Here is a 17,621-nt window from a genome sequence, read left to right on the forward strand (position 1 = left end):
GAGCATAGAGGCGGCACGAGATCCGGAGCGGTGTCCTATCGTCGTCGGGCTGAGGCGGGCCCCGGTCGTCGCTGACACTGGTGACCTAGGGGTGGTGGTGTGCGGATGGCACACGATCATCAGGTGAGATTGGTCGATGTCGCTGCCGTCGGAAGGATGCGAAGGTGAGAATCCCCGGCGGTGAATGTCATTAGTGTTTGGGCCGGAAATAATAGACGCATGGCAGTGTGCGCTGGGGACGGTGCCTGGGGACCGCAGGGCAGGTGGCATGTCGTGATTGATGACACCCCGAGGTCTGCGGCGGGGCGAAATGTTGAGAGTGCGAGGGAGCCGGGATCTGAATCTAATCAGCCCGAGAGCGGCTGTCGTGCCGGGTGAGGTTGTCTGTACGTTATACTAAGGCGCCGGGGAAATCTCCCTTCAGAAAGAGTGAATCAATTAGAACTTCAGGGACGACAGAGCGTGTAGACCACCGTCCCAGTTCGGCACGGGCTCTTTGAATTCGTCCAAACGCTGCATCGCTCAAGCCCAACATCATTTAACCTCGATTTTGGCGCTACTCGAGGAACATAAAGTCTCCTCCTCCCAACATCTCATTCGCTCCTCACTCCTCTTGCCTCACAGGCCCTCCCACCAATCTTCTACTGTATGAGCTCCGACTCCTCATCGAGCAGCACCATCACAATGGCTCCAGTGCAATTCAAAGGCGAAATCATGGACTTCGACCTCGGCGTCGAAATCGACCACCGCAAGCGGTATGACGAAGCTTTCGCATAAGGAAACCCAGATCGCTGATCATTCTCGACATACACAGACGTCGCAACCGGACCACCCAGTCTTGCCTCAACTGCCACACTTCCAAGCGAAAGGTATGTGCCCCGCTATTCGTTTCCCCACCCCCAGGCTAACCCCGGAGCAGTGCGATAGGAAGCGCCCTTGCCAACGTTGCATCCAACTTGGCCTGGTACGCATCCACATACAACATTGCTATGTTCCAATTCTGACCATCGCTGCAGACCGGCCTTTGTGTATACGAAGTTGACGACCCCGCTGCGAGGTACGTGCGCTTCTTCCTCCTTGCCATTCCCACGTGCTGAAGTTTTCGCTTCTCCCATCCTAGGGATGACCCAAACATCGACGAGACGACTCGTCTGCGCAACAGGATAGCAGAGCTCGAGTCTCTTGTCCGTGAGCTTCGGGGGAAGCCTCACCCACGATGGGCAGATCCCAACTTCTGCGACGGTGACGCGTCGGAGAAGTGGCATTCACGGTCAACAAGGAGGACCGCTCTCTTCCAACGGCAACGAAACCAGTCTTCGGGTGCCGTCAAGCAAGAACAGTCTGCTGAGCAGCAGCAGCAGCAGCAACAGCCACAGCTGTACCGCATGTCTCCGTCTCCCGCGCCACAGCTCGCTTTCGACACCCACTGCGGCTCAGGTGACCTGCAATACTCTCCCTCGACCTCCTCGAGCTCGTCGATGAGCTATCCAAACACAAGGCAATCAAGCCTCTCGATGTCTGCCTCAGACGTGTACTACCACCAGCCATACGGCATGCGCACGCCGGAGTCGACCGACCCATCTTGCACTTGCCTCACCAACCCGGCCGCAGGCGCGCCGCTCATCTCGCTCACGCATCAGCTGCAGAGCACCGTCGAGCTTCTCCGTCAGCTGCCGGAGCACGTCGCGCGGCACAACTGCACGATTTTGAAGCGCATCGTGCAGCTCAACGATCTGATGCAGTAAGTCCCGTACGCCTTTTTTCTCACAGCGCTCCGCGTGCTGATCGTCCCTTTGCCCTTGCAGCGGCGGCTCAGGCGAGGCCACACCACCGACGCCCTTCGACGGGCTCACGACGCCGCCCGACAGCGAGCTGCTCTCTCCCGTCTCGACGTCGAGCCATGCGAGCATGGCTGCGCCTATCCACCACGACTGGCCCGCGATCTCGGCGACCGCCAGCCAGTACGACTCGTACTTCCCCGTGTCGCCGGGCGACGGCAGCATGTATCACAAGTCGTATCAGATTAACTAGCTTCTCCCGTCCCCCCTGCGTCACGGGTCGTTGCGTCTCCCCCATGCATGCTGATCGTCGCTTGGCTCGCTCCCTCGGTCGTATTAGTATCTTGGTCGTCGTGTAGCTCTACCTTTCCCTGGAGATCCAGCAGGTGTGCATATTAGACTATGATTATGTAGATGATTCGCTTGTACTTGTGTAATGCCTTTTTACGATTCATGCAGCCATGATATATATACACAGTGTCATGCATCATGCATCATGTGTGATCATCTAGCTTGTTCGCTAAAAGCAGAAGGTATCGAGGCAGGCTCATCGAGGTTCTTTCCGATGGTGGAAACTTTGCCCCAAGTCACGACGTAATGAAACTCTAACTTGCGCTGCCCAAGCCGTAGCCGAGTCTAGTCTTTTCCTGCTGCGAACGAGCCGCAGTCTAGCTGGTGGTCCTATAAACGTGTCTTTATCTGCCTGCGCATTATTTGCAAAATATCCCTTGGAAATTGTCTCAATGTCTGAGTGTAGCTCCGGGTGCTTCTTCATTGCCCGACATGCAACCTTGGCCTATTCGGCTGGGAGGGCGCGCCTGCCTGACTGGGCAAGAGGCGCTCGTCGGCACGGCTCGTCGGCATGGCTCAGCGGCATGGCTCGGCGGTGCTGCCCGCCGCACTTGACTCAGCCTCGCGAGCAACAACTTGAAGCATCGGGCGGCATCCAACGTTTTGACTAAGCTCTCCATTAGTTCCGTTTCGTTTGTTGTTACTTATTTGAGTTCCTTGTTATGACCCTGAGGTCAAACCGCGTGCACAGCACAAGACTTTCGAAGCAATACGAAGTGTCGTAATGAAACACCCTCCATCTTCTTCCTCTCCTTTTCCTCCCTGTCTTACCCTGCAGGCTGCCCGCGGCAGCTCTGAGCGGCCCCCTTGGGAAGGATACCTTGTCGCCTCTTGTCATCTCTCGCAGCCTAGGCCGACTCGGCCGATGCCATGAGTTAATCCCCGATGCCGGCTACACTGACTCGAGTCTTGACTTGACCTCCGTCCGCATCCTCTCCATCTACACACACGGTCTTAGTATCCATCTACAACCCACACAGTGCGTTCACACACGGTGAGAGATCCATTTCAACGATGTGTGTCGGATTCTGGTCACTCGAGCACCCGGATTACGCTTTGTAAGTGCGTCACTCTGACCCTGCCGTGCTTCGCATTACGCCTGACGCCGTCCGCAGGATCCTCTGTGGAAACAGAGATGAATATCTCTCGCGCCCCACCACGGCGGCCCATTTCCACGGCTTCGAAATGGATATCGCCGAGCAGCCTGGTGGGAACGTACTCTCAGGGCGCGACCTGAGCGCGGGAGGGACGTGGCTCGGGGTCAACCGCGCTGGGCGTGTCGCGTTTCTGTACGTCAGACCCCACTCCTGCTCCTGCGTGCGTCATAGGGTCCTGACTGTGCCGTCGTCGCGTTTCCCCAGCACGAACATCACCGAAGAGCACCTGTCGTACACGTCGACGCGAGGCGCGCTCGCGTCGGCATTCCTGCTGCCCGACCGCGCGGGCGAGAGCTTACAGGACCACGTCGGTCACGTCGTGCGCGAGAACAGGGCCTACGCCGGTTTCAACCTCCTGCTTTTCGGACCACGGGCGTCCGCGTCTGCGCCCGGGGGCGTGCTGTCGTATGACGCCGCCTGCGTCACGAACCGTGGTGGGGGAGGCACGATCACCTGCAGACCTCTCGCGGACAACGAGCGCCGGTGCGGCGCGCTGTCCAACGGCGTGGAAGGCCAGGGCGCAGAGGCGTGGCCCAAAGTGTGCCTTGGCTCATCGATGTTCTCGGACGTCTTACAGTTTGTCACGCCGGAGACGACGGAGGCCGACCTCGTGCAGCGCCTGTTTCATCTGCTGACGTGCGTGCATCCCGCTGTCTTCGCTCGTACTGTCTGACGGCACGATGCTTATTTTTGAGAAGCTGGCGAAGCGAGCATCCGCCGCGTGCGCGTGCAGAGTTGCGAAATACCATTCAGATCGAGCCCATGCAGGTACGTGCGTCCGAGACGTCAGACGGCCTGCTCTACGGCACCAGGCTCTCGACGATTATCCTCGTGCGCCGTGACGGCTCGGTGTCGTTTTACGAGAGGGACATCTGGGTGCTCGATGAGCGCGGTCAGCCGACCAAGGGGGACGAGAAGAACGAGCGCGTCTTCAAGTTCCGGGCTGACATTCCGAACACCCAGACATCATAGCAGCTCGCTGCGCAACCCAAACGGAAGCCCGGAGCTCATGTAACATCGAGATAATTACCTTCTGGATAATAGATGGCGCTTTGCGGCGGGCGATCATACCAAGAATCAGATACGAGGTTGCCCCGTGGGGTATGCTGGACGGTAAGTTACCGTCGGCAGACTACATATGCGCGGCGGCACAAGACAATCAGCAGATTAGTCTCGCTGGCCTTCAGCCGATAGGTTACTGGACAATGCACATAGGCTGAAAAGCACCGCCCTGGGGCAATACCAGCTGATCATGACTGACGAGGCGAACACTGCGATCCTGATTTCAAGTTAAACTGAGCACACAAGCATTCTCGCACGTAGTCCTGCCACAAGCCCGTACGTAAGTTATGAGTACGATCTGCGTGCCGCGGGAGCCCGGCGGAGTGAAGTATAATACCAAGGCTTATTAAGAGCCTGTGTGTTGAATCGATCGATCGGTCTATTTGAGGGGGATCTGCGCTGCACTTAATTTTGCGCCGCACGGTCCGACGTTGTATAGGCTTCGCACACCGCGGACAGACCAGAAGACAGGTCGGATCTCATTTCAGTGCGCACGGCAGCGGAGAAGGGTATCTGATGACATGAGACATAAATGCGATTCTCAAGCTAGGACGAGGGGGCGGCGTAGGCTAGTTGATGGTGAACGTGGGGCTCTTGTTACCGGAGTCGCCCATTACTGGGGGCCACAGTTAGCCTTTCATCTACTGGGACCGAAAACCTCACTCACAGACGACGATGTAATCGTTGCCGGGCGTAACGTTCGGCACTTCGACTTGCACCTTGCCTTCGCGTAAGTCGAAGCCTTGGGCGAGCGGGTGATCTACAAGGCAGAGCGTCCCGGCGGGTCAATGCAACGAAGACGACAAGCACACACCAACGTCAAGATGCTCGTCAGTACCGTCTTCGACGTGGCCGAGAAATATCTTGCCCTCGGTGTTCGTGATATCCGCCGGCTGATTCCTCGTATCCCTGTAAAGATCAGCACCGTCCGGAAAGCGACAACCTGGGCTGACAAACCAGGTGACTGTCGTAGTGGTGCCAGCCACCCACACAGATTTCGCGGTAGGACTAATGATCTTCGGGCTCCAGACATCTCGAGACATAAGGGTGCTGCTACTGTTGCCGAAGTCCGTGCTGTCCGGTTGGCGAGCTGGCAACAAGCTATCGGGATCGTCGTAGACATCGTAGAAACCGCGGCTGGAGACGCTTTCGGTATAGGGCGAGGTGCTGTTGCCTGAGTTGCCGGCGTACAAAGCTCCAGTTCCGCCGAGAGCCACAGCAAGAGAGAGAGCAGTCAAAAAGCGTAGACAAGCCATCGCTGCGCAGTTCCAGATAGATCCAACAAAGCAGAGTAGATATGTCCGGCAGAAGTACAATGCGGTAGATAGAGAGTGGCGGTTGACCTGCAACCGCAAGAGATATGGTCAGGAGGAAGGGGCTGGCACGGTGGCTGTCGCTTAGTTGCGGGATATCGGTAGTTGCCGAGAGGGTAGACGCACGTAGACAAACCGAAGATCTCGTCGCAGTTGCAACGAAAAGTCTACAGTTTCGCTCTAGCCACGTACTGAGCTTCAAACTTCTCCTGCAACAGACGTCTCAAGATCTTGCCTGTCGGAGTCTTTGGAATCTGGCCGGCTCATGTTAGGAAGAATGATCCTGTCAACGAAAGATGGCGAGATCCTACCACGTCGGCGACCTCAAATCCGCCCCGCAGCCACTTGTATGGGCTTAAATTCTCTTTCGTTCGCGTTTCCAGCACTTTGACAGTCTCCTCGGCCCCTCTTTGCTTACCCTCGTCGCTGAGCACAATCCAAGCCCGCGGAACCTTCTCGTCTGACGTCCTACCTCTAGACACCCCGCCGACGCATGCATCGATAATGAGCCCGTCTGGCTGCGCGTGCAGGACATTCTCTATCTCGCTTGGCGACACCTGCGCTCCCTCGACCTTGAATGTGTCCTTTTTGCGCTCGACAAAGCTACGTAGCGTACGAAGTCAGCATGGTAACGAGCGCGCCCTTGCGAGAGTGAAGCGTACTGCAAGAACTCGTTCTTGTCGATATGCATCCAGTCTCCTGTCCTCAGCCAGCCGTCGACGAACGCCTCCCGTGTCGCGTTCTCGTTCCTGTAGTAGCCAAGCGCCACGACAGGCGCCTTGACCCACAGCTCGCCAGGCTCGTCGACGTCGGCCTCCGAGCCGTCCTCGCGAATCGTGCGGACCTCGACGCTAGAGCTGAGGAGGCCGCATGTCGAGATAGTACCTTGAAGCCAAACAGGCCGTTGATAGTCTTGCGAGAAATACCCAAAGTCTGAATGTGTGTCAGTAGATGCATTGACCAGACGGACGCAATCTGGCTTACCACCTCTGACGTGCCGTACCCTTTGCGGCGCAGTTAGCGATCTGGCTCATAGAAAAAAAATTAGATTCAGACCTTCCCAAAGTGTACCATTGTTGAAACGCGAGAAGAATTTGTCCCGCAGTGTCGTAGGAAGGTGCGCCACCCCGCATGAGGTGCTGATAACGGAGCTAAAGTCGGTCTTAGTAAATTCGAGATGGTTAAGCAGCTGGTGCATGGCAGATGGGACTAGCGCGAGGATATTGACGTGGTACCTTCATTTGAGTAAGAACAATTTGGCGGTTGACAAATGCATGTCTTACTTGGAGATCGCTTTCAAGACTGCACTGGTATTCCACTTATCCATGATGACGTAAGTCAAAGGGACGATGCTGAACATGCGGAATGCGACGACGTTCAGTGAGTAGGCATGGTAGAGCGGCAGGAAACACAGCGCGATTGGCGGTTCTTTCGGCGAGGTCAGCTAGGGAGAGGATCAATCGAAGAGCGACAATCAAGGCGTCCAGACGCACCTGAAGGAACTTCCCCCCCTTGCTCCCATACAGTTCCCATGAGCACCGTCGCCCAAACGTTTCCATGGGAAGCCATGACAGCTAGATAGGAATTTTCAGTGTGATCTAACTATACCAGCCCACCCTTCGGCAGACCGCTAGTCCTACTCGAGGACACGAGGTATGTCAGCGTGTTCTTCTTCGCGGGGCGGATGGGCTCTCGAGCAATAGAACCCTTTCGGACGCGATTGGCCAAGCCTTGCGAACTCAGACGTCCATCGCTGCTAGTACCTTCCAGGATGTAGATTTGGGTTTCGGACAAACCAACTTCTTTCGCGGCAGCGAGTGCAATCGGAAGCAGGGCCGGCCGCACGAACAATACTTTCGGCTTTGCTGTCCGCAAGGCGTGTGTGAGCTCGTATACTGTGGCATACGTCGACGAATTCGCGAAGGGCGTCGTTATAGCGAGGAGCGCGTTCGCAAGCTCTGCTACTGCGGTCAGCACAGCGCACGACACGCCCAACAGTTCAAAGCACCACGCAGTTGTGGCTGAATATGCCGACGATGTCCCCGGCCTCGCCGCGTCGCGCACGAACTTGTAATGGTTGGCGCAACGAGTGCCTGAGCCCAGTGGCAGCATCAATGTAGACAGTGTAATCCGGGATCTGTGCGCCTTGTGAGCTCGAGGATGTAAAGAGCAAATCGAAGATATTCGCGTCCGGGATGGGCGGCAGGTCCGGTAGTCGGGACTTGATGTGCATCGCTCAGAAATAGCGTACCAGTCGGCTGTCTTAGAGGAAGGACGGCGTAGTGAAAATGGGGACGACAGCGAGACTTTATATGCGGTATCTATAGCACAAGCCTCGCCTCCGCTGGATATCGCAGTGCAGGGTTCAGTCTATCGAGCCCAGCAACATTCGAAACACACTAGAGCGTGAGAAGTCAAAATGAGACACATGCCATGCATAGCGCCTGTTGTGCCGGAGTCTGAGACTACAAGTCCAGAGTCATTGTCTGCTTGTCAGAGCCGACGCTAGCAATCTACCTCGAGGTAAGCCACGATTCGATGGGATGGTTTCGAGCCAGCTCACGGTGGCTGCAGGGGTGGACGGTTTTTCTGCTGATGCCGCGACATGTCTCGTAGATAGGAGCAGGATCCTACTCACGCCGTCTTTCCGAGTGAGATAGTGAGAGATCGTCTGATTCTGCGAGGAGGTATTGAAATCCCATTTGTATGACCGTCCTGAAAAGAAAGTACATTACATAACACGAGACGACGCTCGTGATTGGCTAGTTACATGGCGTCCCGAGTTCTGCGAGACTTGCAATTATACGCAGGCATTCGCTCGGAAAGACGGCGTGCGTAGGAGCCTGAGGTAGAAGGGCCTCCGACAACTGGACCAGAAGTCCACCCGAATTTCACCCAATTTTAAGCCCTATGCCTGATTTTGTCCGGACGTTTTGACCTCAATCCTCGCCGAGACGCGAAGTATTCTTCTGCATCTGGAATAGAAGAGTCGAGCTCTAGGGAAAACAGCATGTCAGGCTTCTGACATAAGCGATAGCCTCGTGCTGCCACCGGGGCTCACCTGTTACAAAGTGGAAGTTGTCACCCTTCGGGCGGAGCACCGAAATTAATCTCATTACTCTCAGCAAGTGGCCAGTAGCACTACGCCAGCAGCTAACTCACCAAGAACTAGAGAAATCACATACCAGAATAATATGTGCTCATTTATTGAGGCCTTGAGGATCGAGAAGTGGAAGTTGCATTCGTTGAGAATGTCCATCCTCACATTATGTAATATAAGCGCCAATTCAGCTATTAGACGCCCATAGAGCTCAGGCGGCCGCAGACGCCGAGGGTGAACTTGACCTGACCGCTCCCACTACAGTACCGGACAGCGTGCACATCTTCGCTACCCCAAGCCTTTAATACGAAAGGACATGCTACGCAGCCTCCACAGCATGACTGATTGGTGGCATCCACCCTAACCGCCAACGTTTGAGATGATTCGAGGCGCAGTAGCAACGTTGTGATGATTGCAGTGGCCGGTATGCCATATTTCCTTGGAATCCTGGCCGTCGAACGCGACATCTCCAGACATTCCACACGCGATCTGCCCCTCTGGATATCCGAGCATGGAAGCGGCACCTGGAAACCCCGCTACAGCTACATTCTGATGTTTCTGAACTCTCTGCGACGTGTCCAAAGCAGTTTGCCGTTGCGGGCGGATCCGCTACTTGCGATGATCCGCATCTCAGGCGAGGTGAGTGGTATGCATGCGCTATGCAGATCCTAATCAGGTGGACTCAACGATGTCAAGCGTACCGGCGCTCATACAAGCCCCGCCGCACGACAAACGTGTCGGTCGGTGTACCACCATTATCAGAGCAATCATGATTCGTCCTGGAACTTGAAACGGCACACTCCGTACGAGCCGTGTCAAGATATCAATGGTCACCACGCCGGATACGAGTAACACGTATCACCGGGCTGGGGTGTGCACAAGGGGCCGAGAGAGTAAATTTTCCTCTATCAATTCAGAGTCCCCGGATTTGCGCACTCCATCTTTTTAGTTTGTGGTGTGCGCCATGTCCACAAATTCACTTTACTGGGCGGGCTTCCCATTTAGCCGATTCCTCGGACTACTCTAGTAGGTAAATTTTCTTGCAAGTCGTGTCAGAGGATACTTATGGTATGACAGATGGCACCAGGGGTAAAGCGCTGTGTATTTTCGAAAAAGTCACATCGTGCCAGAACCAGGTTATGTCCGGAGCATTCTAGGTTGAGCGCTGCGCTATAAAGCGAGCAGACTCGAGACCTTCTCTCGCCAAGTCGAGTTTCTTGTGTTGTGTTTATCTTCGCCAACTCTTATCTTTTCACCGAACTGTATTGAAACAGCGGGATGTCAACGGAGTCGGTTTCCATATATCCCATCCCATCCCGTCTTCAGGATGGTCCGGAGGTGCCCTTCATTGGCCCAAACATAGAAGCTTACAGGAAGGCACATGCCGAGAGTGTTGGTCCCAATGCTGACAATTGGTGGGCGAAGGTATGCGTCTACGAAGCTATTTGAGTACCTGTGCTGACCCGTCTCCAAGATGGCTCTCGAGACTCTTCATTGGGACATCCCCTTTCATACCGTAAGGTCCGGTAGCTTCGAGCACGGCGATGTCACTTGGTTCCCCGACGGCTACCTGAACGCTTCGTACAACTGTGTTGATAGATGGGCATATCGTAACCCTAACAAGGTGCAGCGACGTGTCTACCGTATCTATGGTAATCCACTGACGAATGACGTCAGACTGCTATCATATACGAGGGCGACGAACCCGGCCAGAGCGTCGAGATCAGTTATGGACAACTCCTTCGCGAGGTATCTTGCGTCGCCAATGTGCTCAAGTCGTGGGGCGTAAAGCAAGGCGACACTGTCTCCATCTACCTGCCCATGACTTGGCAGGCCGTCGCTGCGTTCTTGGCCTGCGCGCGCATTGGTGCTGTCCACGCTGTTGTGTTCGCCGGATTCTCGTCGGAGTCTCTTCGGGACCGTGTCAATGATTGCAAGTCGCGGGTCGTCATCACTGCAGATGAAGGCCGTCGCGGCGGCAAGACCATCGCCATCAAGCAAATCGTGGACAACGCTCTCAAGGCCTGCCCCGAGGTCGAGCATGTTCTCGTTCTGAGGAGAACTGGCAACGAGGTCTCATGGACCGAGGGAAGGGACAAGTGGTGGCACGAGGAGACGGCCAAAGTCCCAAACTTCTGCCCGCCTGCCCTCCTGTCGGCAGAACACCCTCTGTTCATCCTCTACGTAAGGCCCTACTCACTCTGGTCGTGCACCTGTCTGATGTCTTCGTTGCAGACCTCTGGTTCGACTGGGAAACCAAAGGGCATCGTGCACACCACTGGTGGCTATCTTCTCAATACAGCCCTTACGCTCAAGTATGTCTTCGACGTCCACGAGAACGACCGATTCGGCTGTATGGCGGACATGGGCTGGATCACCGGGCATTCGTACGTCGTCTCTCTAGACACCATGTGGTACGGATGGTGTACTGAATGTCACTAGATACATCGTGTACGGTCCCCTGGCGAACGGTGTAGCGACGATTGTCTTTGAGTCTACTCCGGTATACCCGACGCCCGGGCGCTTCTGGGAGGTCGTAGACACGCATAAGCTCACGCACTTCTACACCGCACCTACTGCCGTCCGTCTTCTCCGCCGTCACGGAGAACATTGGGTAGAGAAGGCTGATTTGAGCACGCTCCGCGTCATCGGCAGCGTGGGCGAGCCCATCAACCCCGAGGCGTGGCACTGGCTGAATGACTACGTCGGACGGAGGCAGGCCGCCATCGTCGACACGTTCTTCCAGACGGAAACGGGAACTGTCGTCATTGCTCCCTTCCCAGGAGCGATCGAGTGCAAGCCCGGATCTGCGACTGTCCCGTTCTTTGGGATGGAGGCTGCACTCCTAGACCCAGTCACCGGAAAGGTGGGTGTCAAGGCACTCGATGGGTGCAGCAAAATTAACGGGGCCGTCTTCATCAGGAATTGGAAGGCAATGGTGTTGAGGGCGTGCTAGCATTCAAGCGTAGCTGGCCTTCCATTGCTCGTACTGTCTGGCAAGACCACAGCAGATGGCTCGATGTGTACCTCAAGGTGCGCGTCTCGCCGAGCAACGCTCTGATTGGCTGTGTAGTGTTCTAACCTGTCCGTCACAGCCGTACCCTGGATATTACTTCACTGGTGATGGCGCACTCCGCGACAAAGATGGATACATCTGGATTAAGGGTCGTGTTGACGGTACGTGTGGAACATCCTGCACCACCATGTATGTGCCGCTCATCTCCTTTGCCCTAGATGTTATAAACGTTTCCGGCCATCGCCTCTCCACCGCCGAAATAGAGTCTGCACTCATCCTTCACGATGGTGTCGCTGAAGCGGCGGTCATCGGCGCAAGCGACGAACTGACTGGGCAGTCTGTCCACGCCTTTGCGACCTTGAAACCGTGCGTTACTGCTTCTCGCAGCGTCCAGTTCGATATTGATATTGAGAGCGTCTACAGTGACTTCGAATATGACAGCGAGGCTAGCCTCGTGAAAGAATTGTCAGTGCAAGTTCGGAAGACAATTGGGCCCTTCGCAGCCCCAAAGAAGATCTACATCGTCCCCGACTTGCCCAAGACGCGCTCGGGCAAGGTACGTAATCTCAGTACTTCGTACGCTCTGCCTCTGATACACGCGTCCTCCCGCAGATCATGCGCCGCATCATGCGTAAGGTGGTCGCGGGCGAAGGTGACCAGCTCGGCGACCTGAGTACGCTCGCAGACCCGTCGATCGTTGAGGTCATCAAAGCCAAGGTTGCCGCAGCACATTGCTAGACTCAAAGGATTCTCCATGTGGCTAGACTACCTTAATGTTGTGTCGTAAAGTGTGCACTTATGTAAAATTACCTGTATAGTTACGTATATAACTTTAAAGCAAGAATCGCATACAAATGCACTCGAAACTTTGTGGAGTGGGGGGCGAGCAGCCTGATGTGTATGGTTCAAAGAGTGAGCAGCAGGTGTTCCAGGTCTCGCGGGGTGGTCTTGCTCACAACGGCAGTCTCCTTAACGCGGCAGATTGCTTGTCTGTTGTACACTGTTTCCCCAAGGTCAGGCAGTGGGGTTATCCACGAGAAGAGGGGTACCTCATGTTCGATGCGAGCATTCATTGTCCTACGGACTAAATTAACTAAATCCAACAACAGATCCAGCGTGGATGATCCAGTGCCTATTACATCTGAAGTAGTAACGTACAGGAAAGAAAGCATGAAAACGAACAAAACAACAACAGAAACAGAACGGCTATCACACAGCGACACCAGTGTCGCTATCTTCGCTATGGAGCGTGAATGCGTCTGAGCGGATCGAGCCCGCCGAGGGCTTACGTTCATGGCCAGCTTTCGTCGCGCCCGGGACATGCATCTCGTCCAGGTTCCTCGGCTGTAGTTCGTCGACCCCGAGCTCCGTCGACGTAGGCGCAGCTGTCGGGCCCGAGCGCACAGAGCCGAGCGAAGGCGCCGGCGACGACTCGCGCTGGGGTGTCTGTGGCGAGGCCTTGGTTACCGAGAAACGTGTGGCCCGTTGCGAGAAGAAAGACCCGATGCTGGAGCCCCAGGAGCTCGGGGACTGCCTGGCCTCTGCCGTCGCCGGCTGCACTTTGCTGGTGTTCAAGCTCAAGGGACGCATGCCCTCTGCGGGTGCCGGGGGCGGTTTGGGCGATGAACCTGGGGTAGAGAGTATAGAGTCCCTCGTGGATTGGGTGCTGCCTGGGTCGGACTTTGCAGCGTCCACGATGCCACTCGGGGCATTGCTTGCTTGAGGACCGGATGTACTCAATGGCGAGCTAGCGCTCCGTTGTAGCCAGCGTCCGCGGACGCCGTCTATAGCTTTGAAGAGCCCTGTTGAAGCCTCCGAGAAGGTCTTGGAGATCGCTTCCCCGGTCGGCGCTAGCCGTTGGTCGAGCCTAAGATCTTGGATGCCTTCGCTTAGGCGCAAGCCCACGTCCGACAACACAGACGGACGGTCAGTGCATGGGTGTCTGGCCAACCTCCGTCAGTCACGACTCGAAAGACACACTCCAGGAGACTTAAGCATACCGTGGCTCAAGGATATCAAAAAGTAGTGGGTCAGTCACTCGCTCCCAGACCTCATAAGCACTCGTCTTCTTGAATTCTGCTATCCACAGCATGTTGAAATCCTGTATCGCATTTGGGTTCCCTCCTGAGTAGACCCAATCAGCCCTGTTCTGCTCTCTCAATGAGTACAACTCACCTGCTCCGTCAGTGATCATAACACCGGACCCCTGGCCTTTGTTCAAGAAATCAGAGTATTTCACGCACGATAGCGCGCCTGAGATATATTCGTCGAACTAGGCTATGTGAGCGCGCGGCGCCGTGCCCAAGTCGGGACGTACGCACCTTTTGTCTCAAGAAATCGTCGCTACCTTTGAACTGGATGCTCGGGGAGCTAGTGGGGTCCGACGCGTCGAAGCTATCATTGACATCCTTCACGACGTCGTCCATCCACTTCCGGTCCGCAGGTGTCAGACTTGTTACTCGCTCAAGTGTCGGGTCGCGGAACTCAAACGAGCCTGTTTCCAGCTGCAGGGAAAGATGGCCCGTCAAACGAGCTCATCCGAACAGGTTAGGTGGGGCACTTACATTAACCAGCAAGTCCACTTCTTTCTGCTGTGTCACGATGGAGTTGGTCGTGCCGCAGAGCCAGCTTTGAGTGTCTTTCAGCATATCGAGCTGCTGTAGAGGCAGATAGGGCTGGAAAAATGCATCCTACGAATATGCCTCCGTAAGCATGATAAGCCGAACAAAAAAAAGCGCGTAAACCCACCTTTCCGAACAGATCCAACGGCAATCCGACATAGGCCATCATACTCCTGGGATCCGATGTCCGCAATTCGGTTGGTTTCGAGAGTGCCTTCGCACGTTCGGCCAGCGGGGGAGACCCGCAGTCATCCAGGTGTTGGAGAAGGCCAGGCACAAGCGTCACTAACGAATACTGGTAGGTGCACAGCTTTTCTACCGGATGCCCGTATAACATGATCTATTGTGCAGAAAGTTAGGGGCAAGCTGATACGCGCGTGTACATGAGACACTTACCTTCTTCTGTAGCATTAGAGCTTTGAGAAGAACAAGAGTTCGCTGCCGGAAGGTATGTACGAGTTCCCGCCTACAGTGATCTCAACACCTAGATTCCAGAAGAAAGAAACAAGATATGATACTTACAGACTGGTCCCTGCGCATGAGATGAACTGAGTCTGCCTACGATGATGCAAGGAAGACACCCACCCATGTACAGGCCACTTTCAGTCAGCTGACTGCGCAGCGACAGCTCTAGCGACTCTTGGAACTCGTCAAGGATAGTCATGTCGGTGAAGTCGCGCTGAGCAAACAGAGCTTTTGTAACCACGCCTAAGCGGTCTCTGGGTGATCGCCAGAAGTGAGACGTTGCTGTATACGTTCATGTGGGCAAACTTACCTGATAGGACCAAACACGGGCTTTGCAGCCAGGACGACTACAGCTTTCTGGACAATAGAACGTGTCACGTCTTGGTCTTTGACTAGAAGATCCGAGCTGCGTATTTGCCGGTTGCATCTGCAGCACAAACATCAAAATCTGTATGTAGATTCCTATGTCACGACTCACGAAATTCCGAAGACGGTAGTCGGATTCGGTGAAGACGGAACCAAGTGGAAATACGAGTAATCTTCCACCGTCTAAGTAAACGTAAGGCAATCTATTGAAGTAACTTAAATGAGAGGACACACCAGATGCGCGCCGTCTGGCAAAGCCAAAAACGGAAGTATTTTGGAAAGCTCGTCATCCTCAAAGATGGAACCTCGCGAGAATTGGATCTTTGGGCCGACCTATGGAAGTGTAAGGAGGGAACACGTCTAATGAAGCGGAAGAGACGAACCTGATGGTTAAAGTCCACTAGCGCAATACCCAGTACCAACGGACCCCGGTGCGTGACGAGCATAGACTCCGGACGAGCTTTCCTGGACTGAGACGTTGAGCCTGAGGCAAAGGAGGCGATGCTTTCTCTGCTTGAATCCGGTTTTTGCAATGGTGGAGGTGGATACGACATCCTCGAGGCATACGGAGGCGAAAACAGTGCAGCCGGTTGCTCGGCTGCCTCCTCTTCATTCGACGCCAGCTCAGCAACGTGCTCGACACCCGCCTCGTGTTCATCCTCCATGTCTTTCTCGTGCATAGACGGCGCAGCACTCGACAAGGGCGTCTCCAGGTCGTTCAGGCGACGCATGAACGAACTGCGGTCATCGCCCTCCGCGTCCTGTTCCGAGCTGAAGTCCGTGTCAAGCGTAAAACGGTGCGAGTCTCTGTGCGCAAAGCCGAGGCTCTCCCTAACCGTGTTTACCGGCGTGAGAGAGTCGTCAATGTGCTGATCATCGTCTGCACCATTAAAGGACTGATCGACGTGCAAGGACTGCCGAGGCGACCTAGGTGGTGACGACAGTGATATCGAGCGCTGCGACGCGGTGTCGCCATCTGACTTGTCAAAGTCGATGTCCAGGTGATCGTCTGAGTGTTCTGCATTGTCGCGCTCTGCGTTCAGCAGAAAGTGTGAGTTGGTCGGCGAGAGCACATCCAGGGTTGGCGAGGTAGTCATGGTGGTCGTGAATAAGTGAGTGGGAGAGTGGGTCGTTCAAGATTAAAGGAGTGAGACGTGAGGATTATACTTTCGAACGACACTTTCAAGATGACTCGAGATGAGAAGAGTAAATTGAGAAACAAGTTGCAGACGAGCACTGAAAGCAGGCCCACTCATGGTCAAGCTTCAGGGCGTCTATTGTCCACCCGCCGCAACGCGCGAGCAGGCTGTACAGAGATTGACCGGAGCTGATGCGACTGTTCTCGCAAGTTACATCGTCTGATGCTCAAACAAGACATTTAGATATTTCGAAAGCCTATATTCCACTGTAGATACAACGGCCACGAAGAGATATCAAGTCAAGCTTCAAGCAGTGCGTAGGATCGGGGCTACGCCCTCTCAGCCGTATCCAGTGACCATGAAGCTTAAGCACAGCTTGCGCCGGAATTCAGCAAACGAGCGCAACAGTAACGCGCAGCGCCGAAGTGGCGTTGACCGTAGTCGACAGTGGCAGCTATCCTGGGCCTGAAAGAGTAATTTGTTTACAACTCGCTGGCCGACGCGGCTGAGCAGGACGCACAGTACTTAGTCCAACTAGCTCGGGGCCGTGTGAAGAGAGATGCTGTAGATGGTACAACGATTACTGAAGCTGTGCATAGAATGTGAGGCTGGCCGAGCTAGTAGTACTGTGCGGAGAGACAAGAGCTGCGACATGACTCTGCAACCGGTGGGTGACATGGGTGTCGATATTTCCAGAGAAGCCAAACAGGCCAGGCTGCCCCAGAATGAACTAAGTCTGTATTACACGAAGCGTGGGCTATGGTGCTAAGTATGTAGCTGGCGGGGGGTACCTAGATGGTGGTAGTACTTGATGGGTTCACGTCGGATTTCAGATGGAACATGGTACATACACATGTATGGGTTAGCTCCAGCATCTCCAAAGCTCCAATCTCGTGGAAGTCTAGGTCGTGTTTGGTCAAGTCCTTAGGACCTCGAAGTGGCGAAGACGGAATCAGCGGAGCAAATTTGAGTTCATAAATCTGTGTTCAGCCCCGCGTTATCTACATCTCCGAAGCTCGGAGAACGAATACCTGCTTTGTCCCGTAGGAGGACTTGCTTCCAGCTTGAAGAATACATCTTGACCTAGGCCTTCCCATGCATATAAAAAGTGCCTTGTATCTTCCGTATCATCCGGTCCTTCACTTTACCAAGTCACTCCAGACCGTCACCAGTCCGTCTCGGTCCGGCGGAGACTCCTCCCGTGGGTACCTGAAACCAGAACGTGTGCCTGCAACGATACTTCTCCGGAATGT

The 17,621-nt window shown here is 54.9% G+C and overlaps 6 protein-coding genes across 6 annotated transcripts; 3 read left to right on the forward strand and 3 right to left on the reverse strand.

Annotated features, from left to right (window-relative positions):
- Positions 1-617: 617 nt before the first annotated feature.
- On the forward strand, positions 618-2,268 carry PHACADRAFT_262581 (uncharacterized protein). Its single transcript, XM_007399829.1, has 6 exons — positions 618-755; positions 815-869; positions 920-964; positions 1,017-1,057; positions 1,121-1,741; positions 1,806-2,268. Exons 1-6 carry the CDS (start codon positions 685-687, stop codon positions 2,029-2,031), a joined length of 1,059 nt encoding a protein of 352 aa, XP_007399891.1. The 5' UTR covers positions 618-684; the 3' UTR covers positions 2,032-2,268.
- Positions 2,269-2,880: 612 nt separating this feature from the next.
- PHACADRAFT_128288 (uncharacterized protein) lies at positions 2,881-4,377 on the forward strand. The gene is made up of 4 exons (XM_007399830.1): positions 2,881-3,187; positions 3,245-3,418; positions 3,491-3,922; positions 3,982-4,377. Exons 1-4 carry the CDS (start codon positions 3,144-3,146, stop codon positions 4,256-4,258), a joined length of 927 nt encoding a protein of 308 aa, XP_007399892.1. The 5' UTR covers positions 2,881-3,143; the 3' UTR covers positions 4,259-4,377.
- Positions 4,378-4,906: 529 nt separating this feature from the next.
- On the reverse strand, positions 4,907-5,635 carry PHACADRAFT_262590 (uncharacterized protein). The gene is made up of 4 exons (XM_007399831.1): positions 5,306-5,635; positions 5,163-5,257; positions 5,016-5,108; positions 4,907-4,964 (listed from the first exon to the last, which is right to left on the reverse strand). Exons 1-4 carry the CDS (start codon positions 5,602-5,604, stop codon positions 4,918-4,920), a joined length of 534 nt encoding a protein of 177 aa, XP_007399893.1. The 5' UTR covers positions 5,605-5,635; the 3' UTR covers positions 4,907-4,917.
- A 193-nt stretch (positions 5,636-5,828) lies between these two features.
- PHACADRAFT_199609 (uncharacterized protein) lies at positions 5,829-7,894 on the reverse strand (the record flags this gene model as incomplete). Its single annotated transcript, XM_007399832.1, has 10 exons — positions 5,829-5,915; positions 5,973-6,264; positions 6,324-6,505; positions 6,547-6,594; positions 6,646-6,665; positions 6,718-6,896; positions 6,945-7,105; positions 7,155-7,235; positions 7,270-7,619; positions 7,726-7,894. 10 exons carry the CDS (start codon positions 7,892-7,894, stop codon positions 5,829-5,831), a joined length of 1,569 nt encoding a protein of 522 aa, XP_007399894.1.
- A 1,928-nt stretch (positions 7,895-9,822) lies between these two features.
- On the forward strand, positions 9,823-12,636 carry PHACADRAFT_151099 (uncharacterized protein). Its single transcript, XM_007399833.1, has 10 exons — positions 9,823-10,186; positions 10,236-10,385; positions 10,439-10,945; positions 10,997-11,148; positions 11,204-11,627; positions 11,684-11,794; positions 11,857-11,938; positions 11,996-12,143; positions 12,201-12,333; positions 12,390-12,636. Exons 1-10 carry the CDS (start codon positions 10,040-10,042, stop codon positions 12,513-12,515), a joined length of 1,980 nt encoding a protein of 659 aa, XP_007399895.1. The 5' UTR covers positions 9,823-10,039; the 3' UTR covers positions 12,516-12,636.
- A 174-nt stretch (positions 12,637-12,810) lies between these two features.
- PHACADRAFT_128297 (uncharacterized protein) lies at positions 12,811-16,501 on the reverse strand. The gene is made up of 13 exons (XM_007399834.1): positions 15,613-16,501; positions 15,464-15,562; positions 15,342-15,412; positions 15,174-15,290; positions 14,984-15,117; positions 14,921-14,930; positions 14,795-14,864; positions 14,526-14,738; positions 14,342-14,467; positions 14,099-14,281; positions 13,953-14,049; positions 13,778-13,901; positions 12,811-13,719 (listed from the first exon to the last, which is right to left on the reverse strand). Exons 1-13 carry the CDS (start codon positions 16,324-16,326, stop codon positions 12,987-12,989), a joined length of 2,691 nt encoding a protein of 896 aa, XP_007399896.1. The 5' UTR covers positions 16,327-16,501; the 3' UTR covers positions 12,811-12,986.
- Between the last annotated feature and the right edge of the window lie 1,120 nt (positions 16,502-17,621).

This window comes from Phanerochaete carnosa, assembly GCF_000300595.1.
Source record: "Phanerochaete carnosa HHB-10118-sp unplaced genomic scaffold PHACAscaffold_9, whole genome shotgun sequence".
NCBI classification, from domain to species: domain Eukaryota; kingdom Fungi; phylum Basidiomycota; class Agaricomycetes; order Polyporales; family Phanerochaetaceae; genus Phanerochaete; species Phanerochaete carnosa.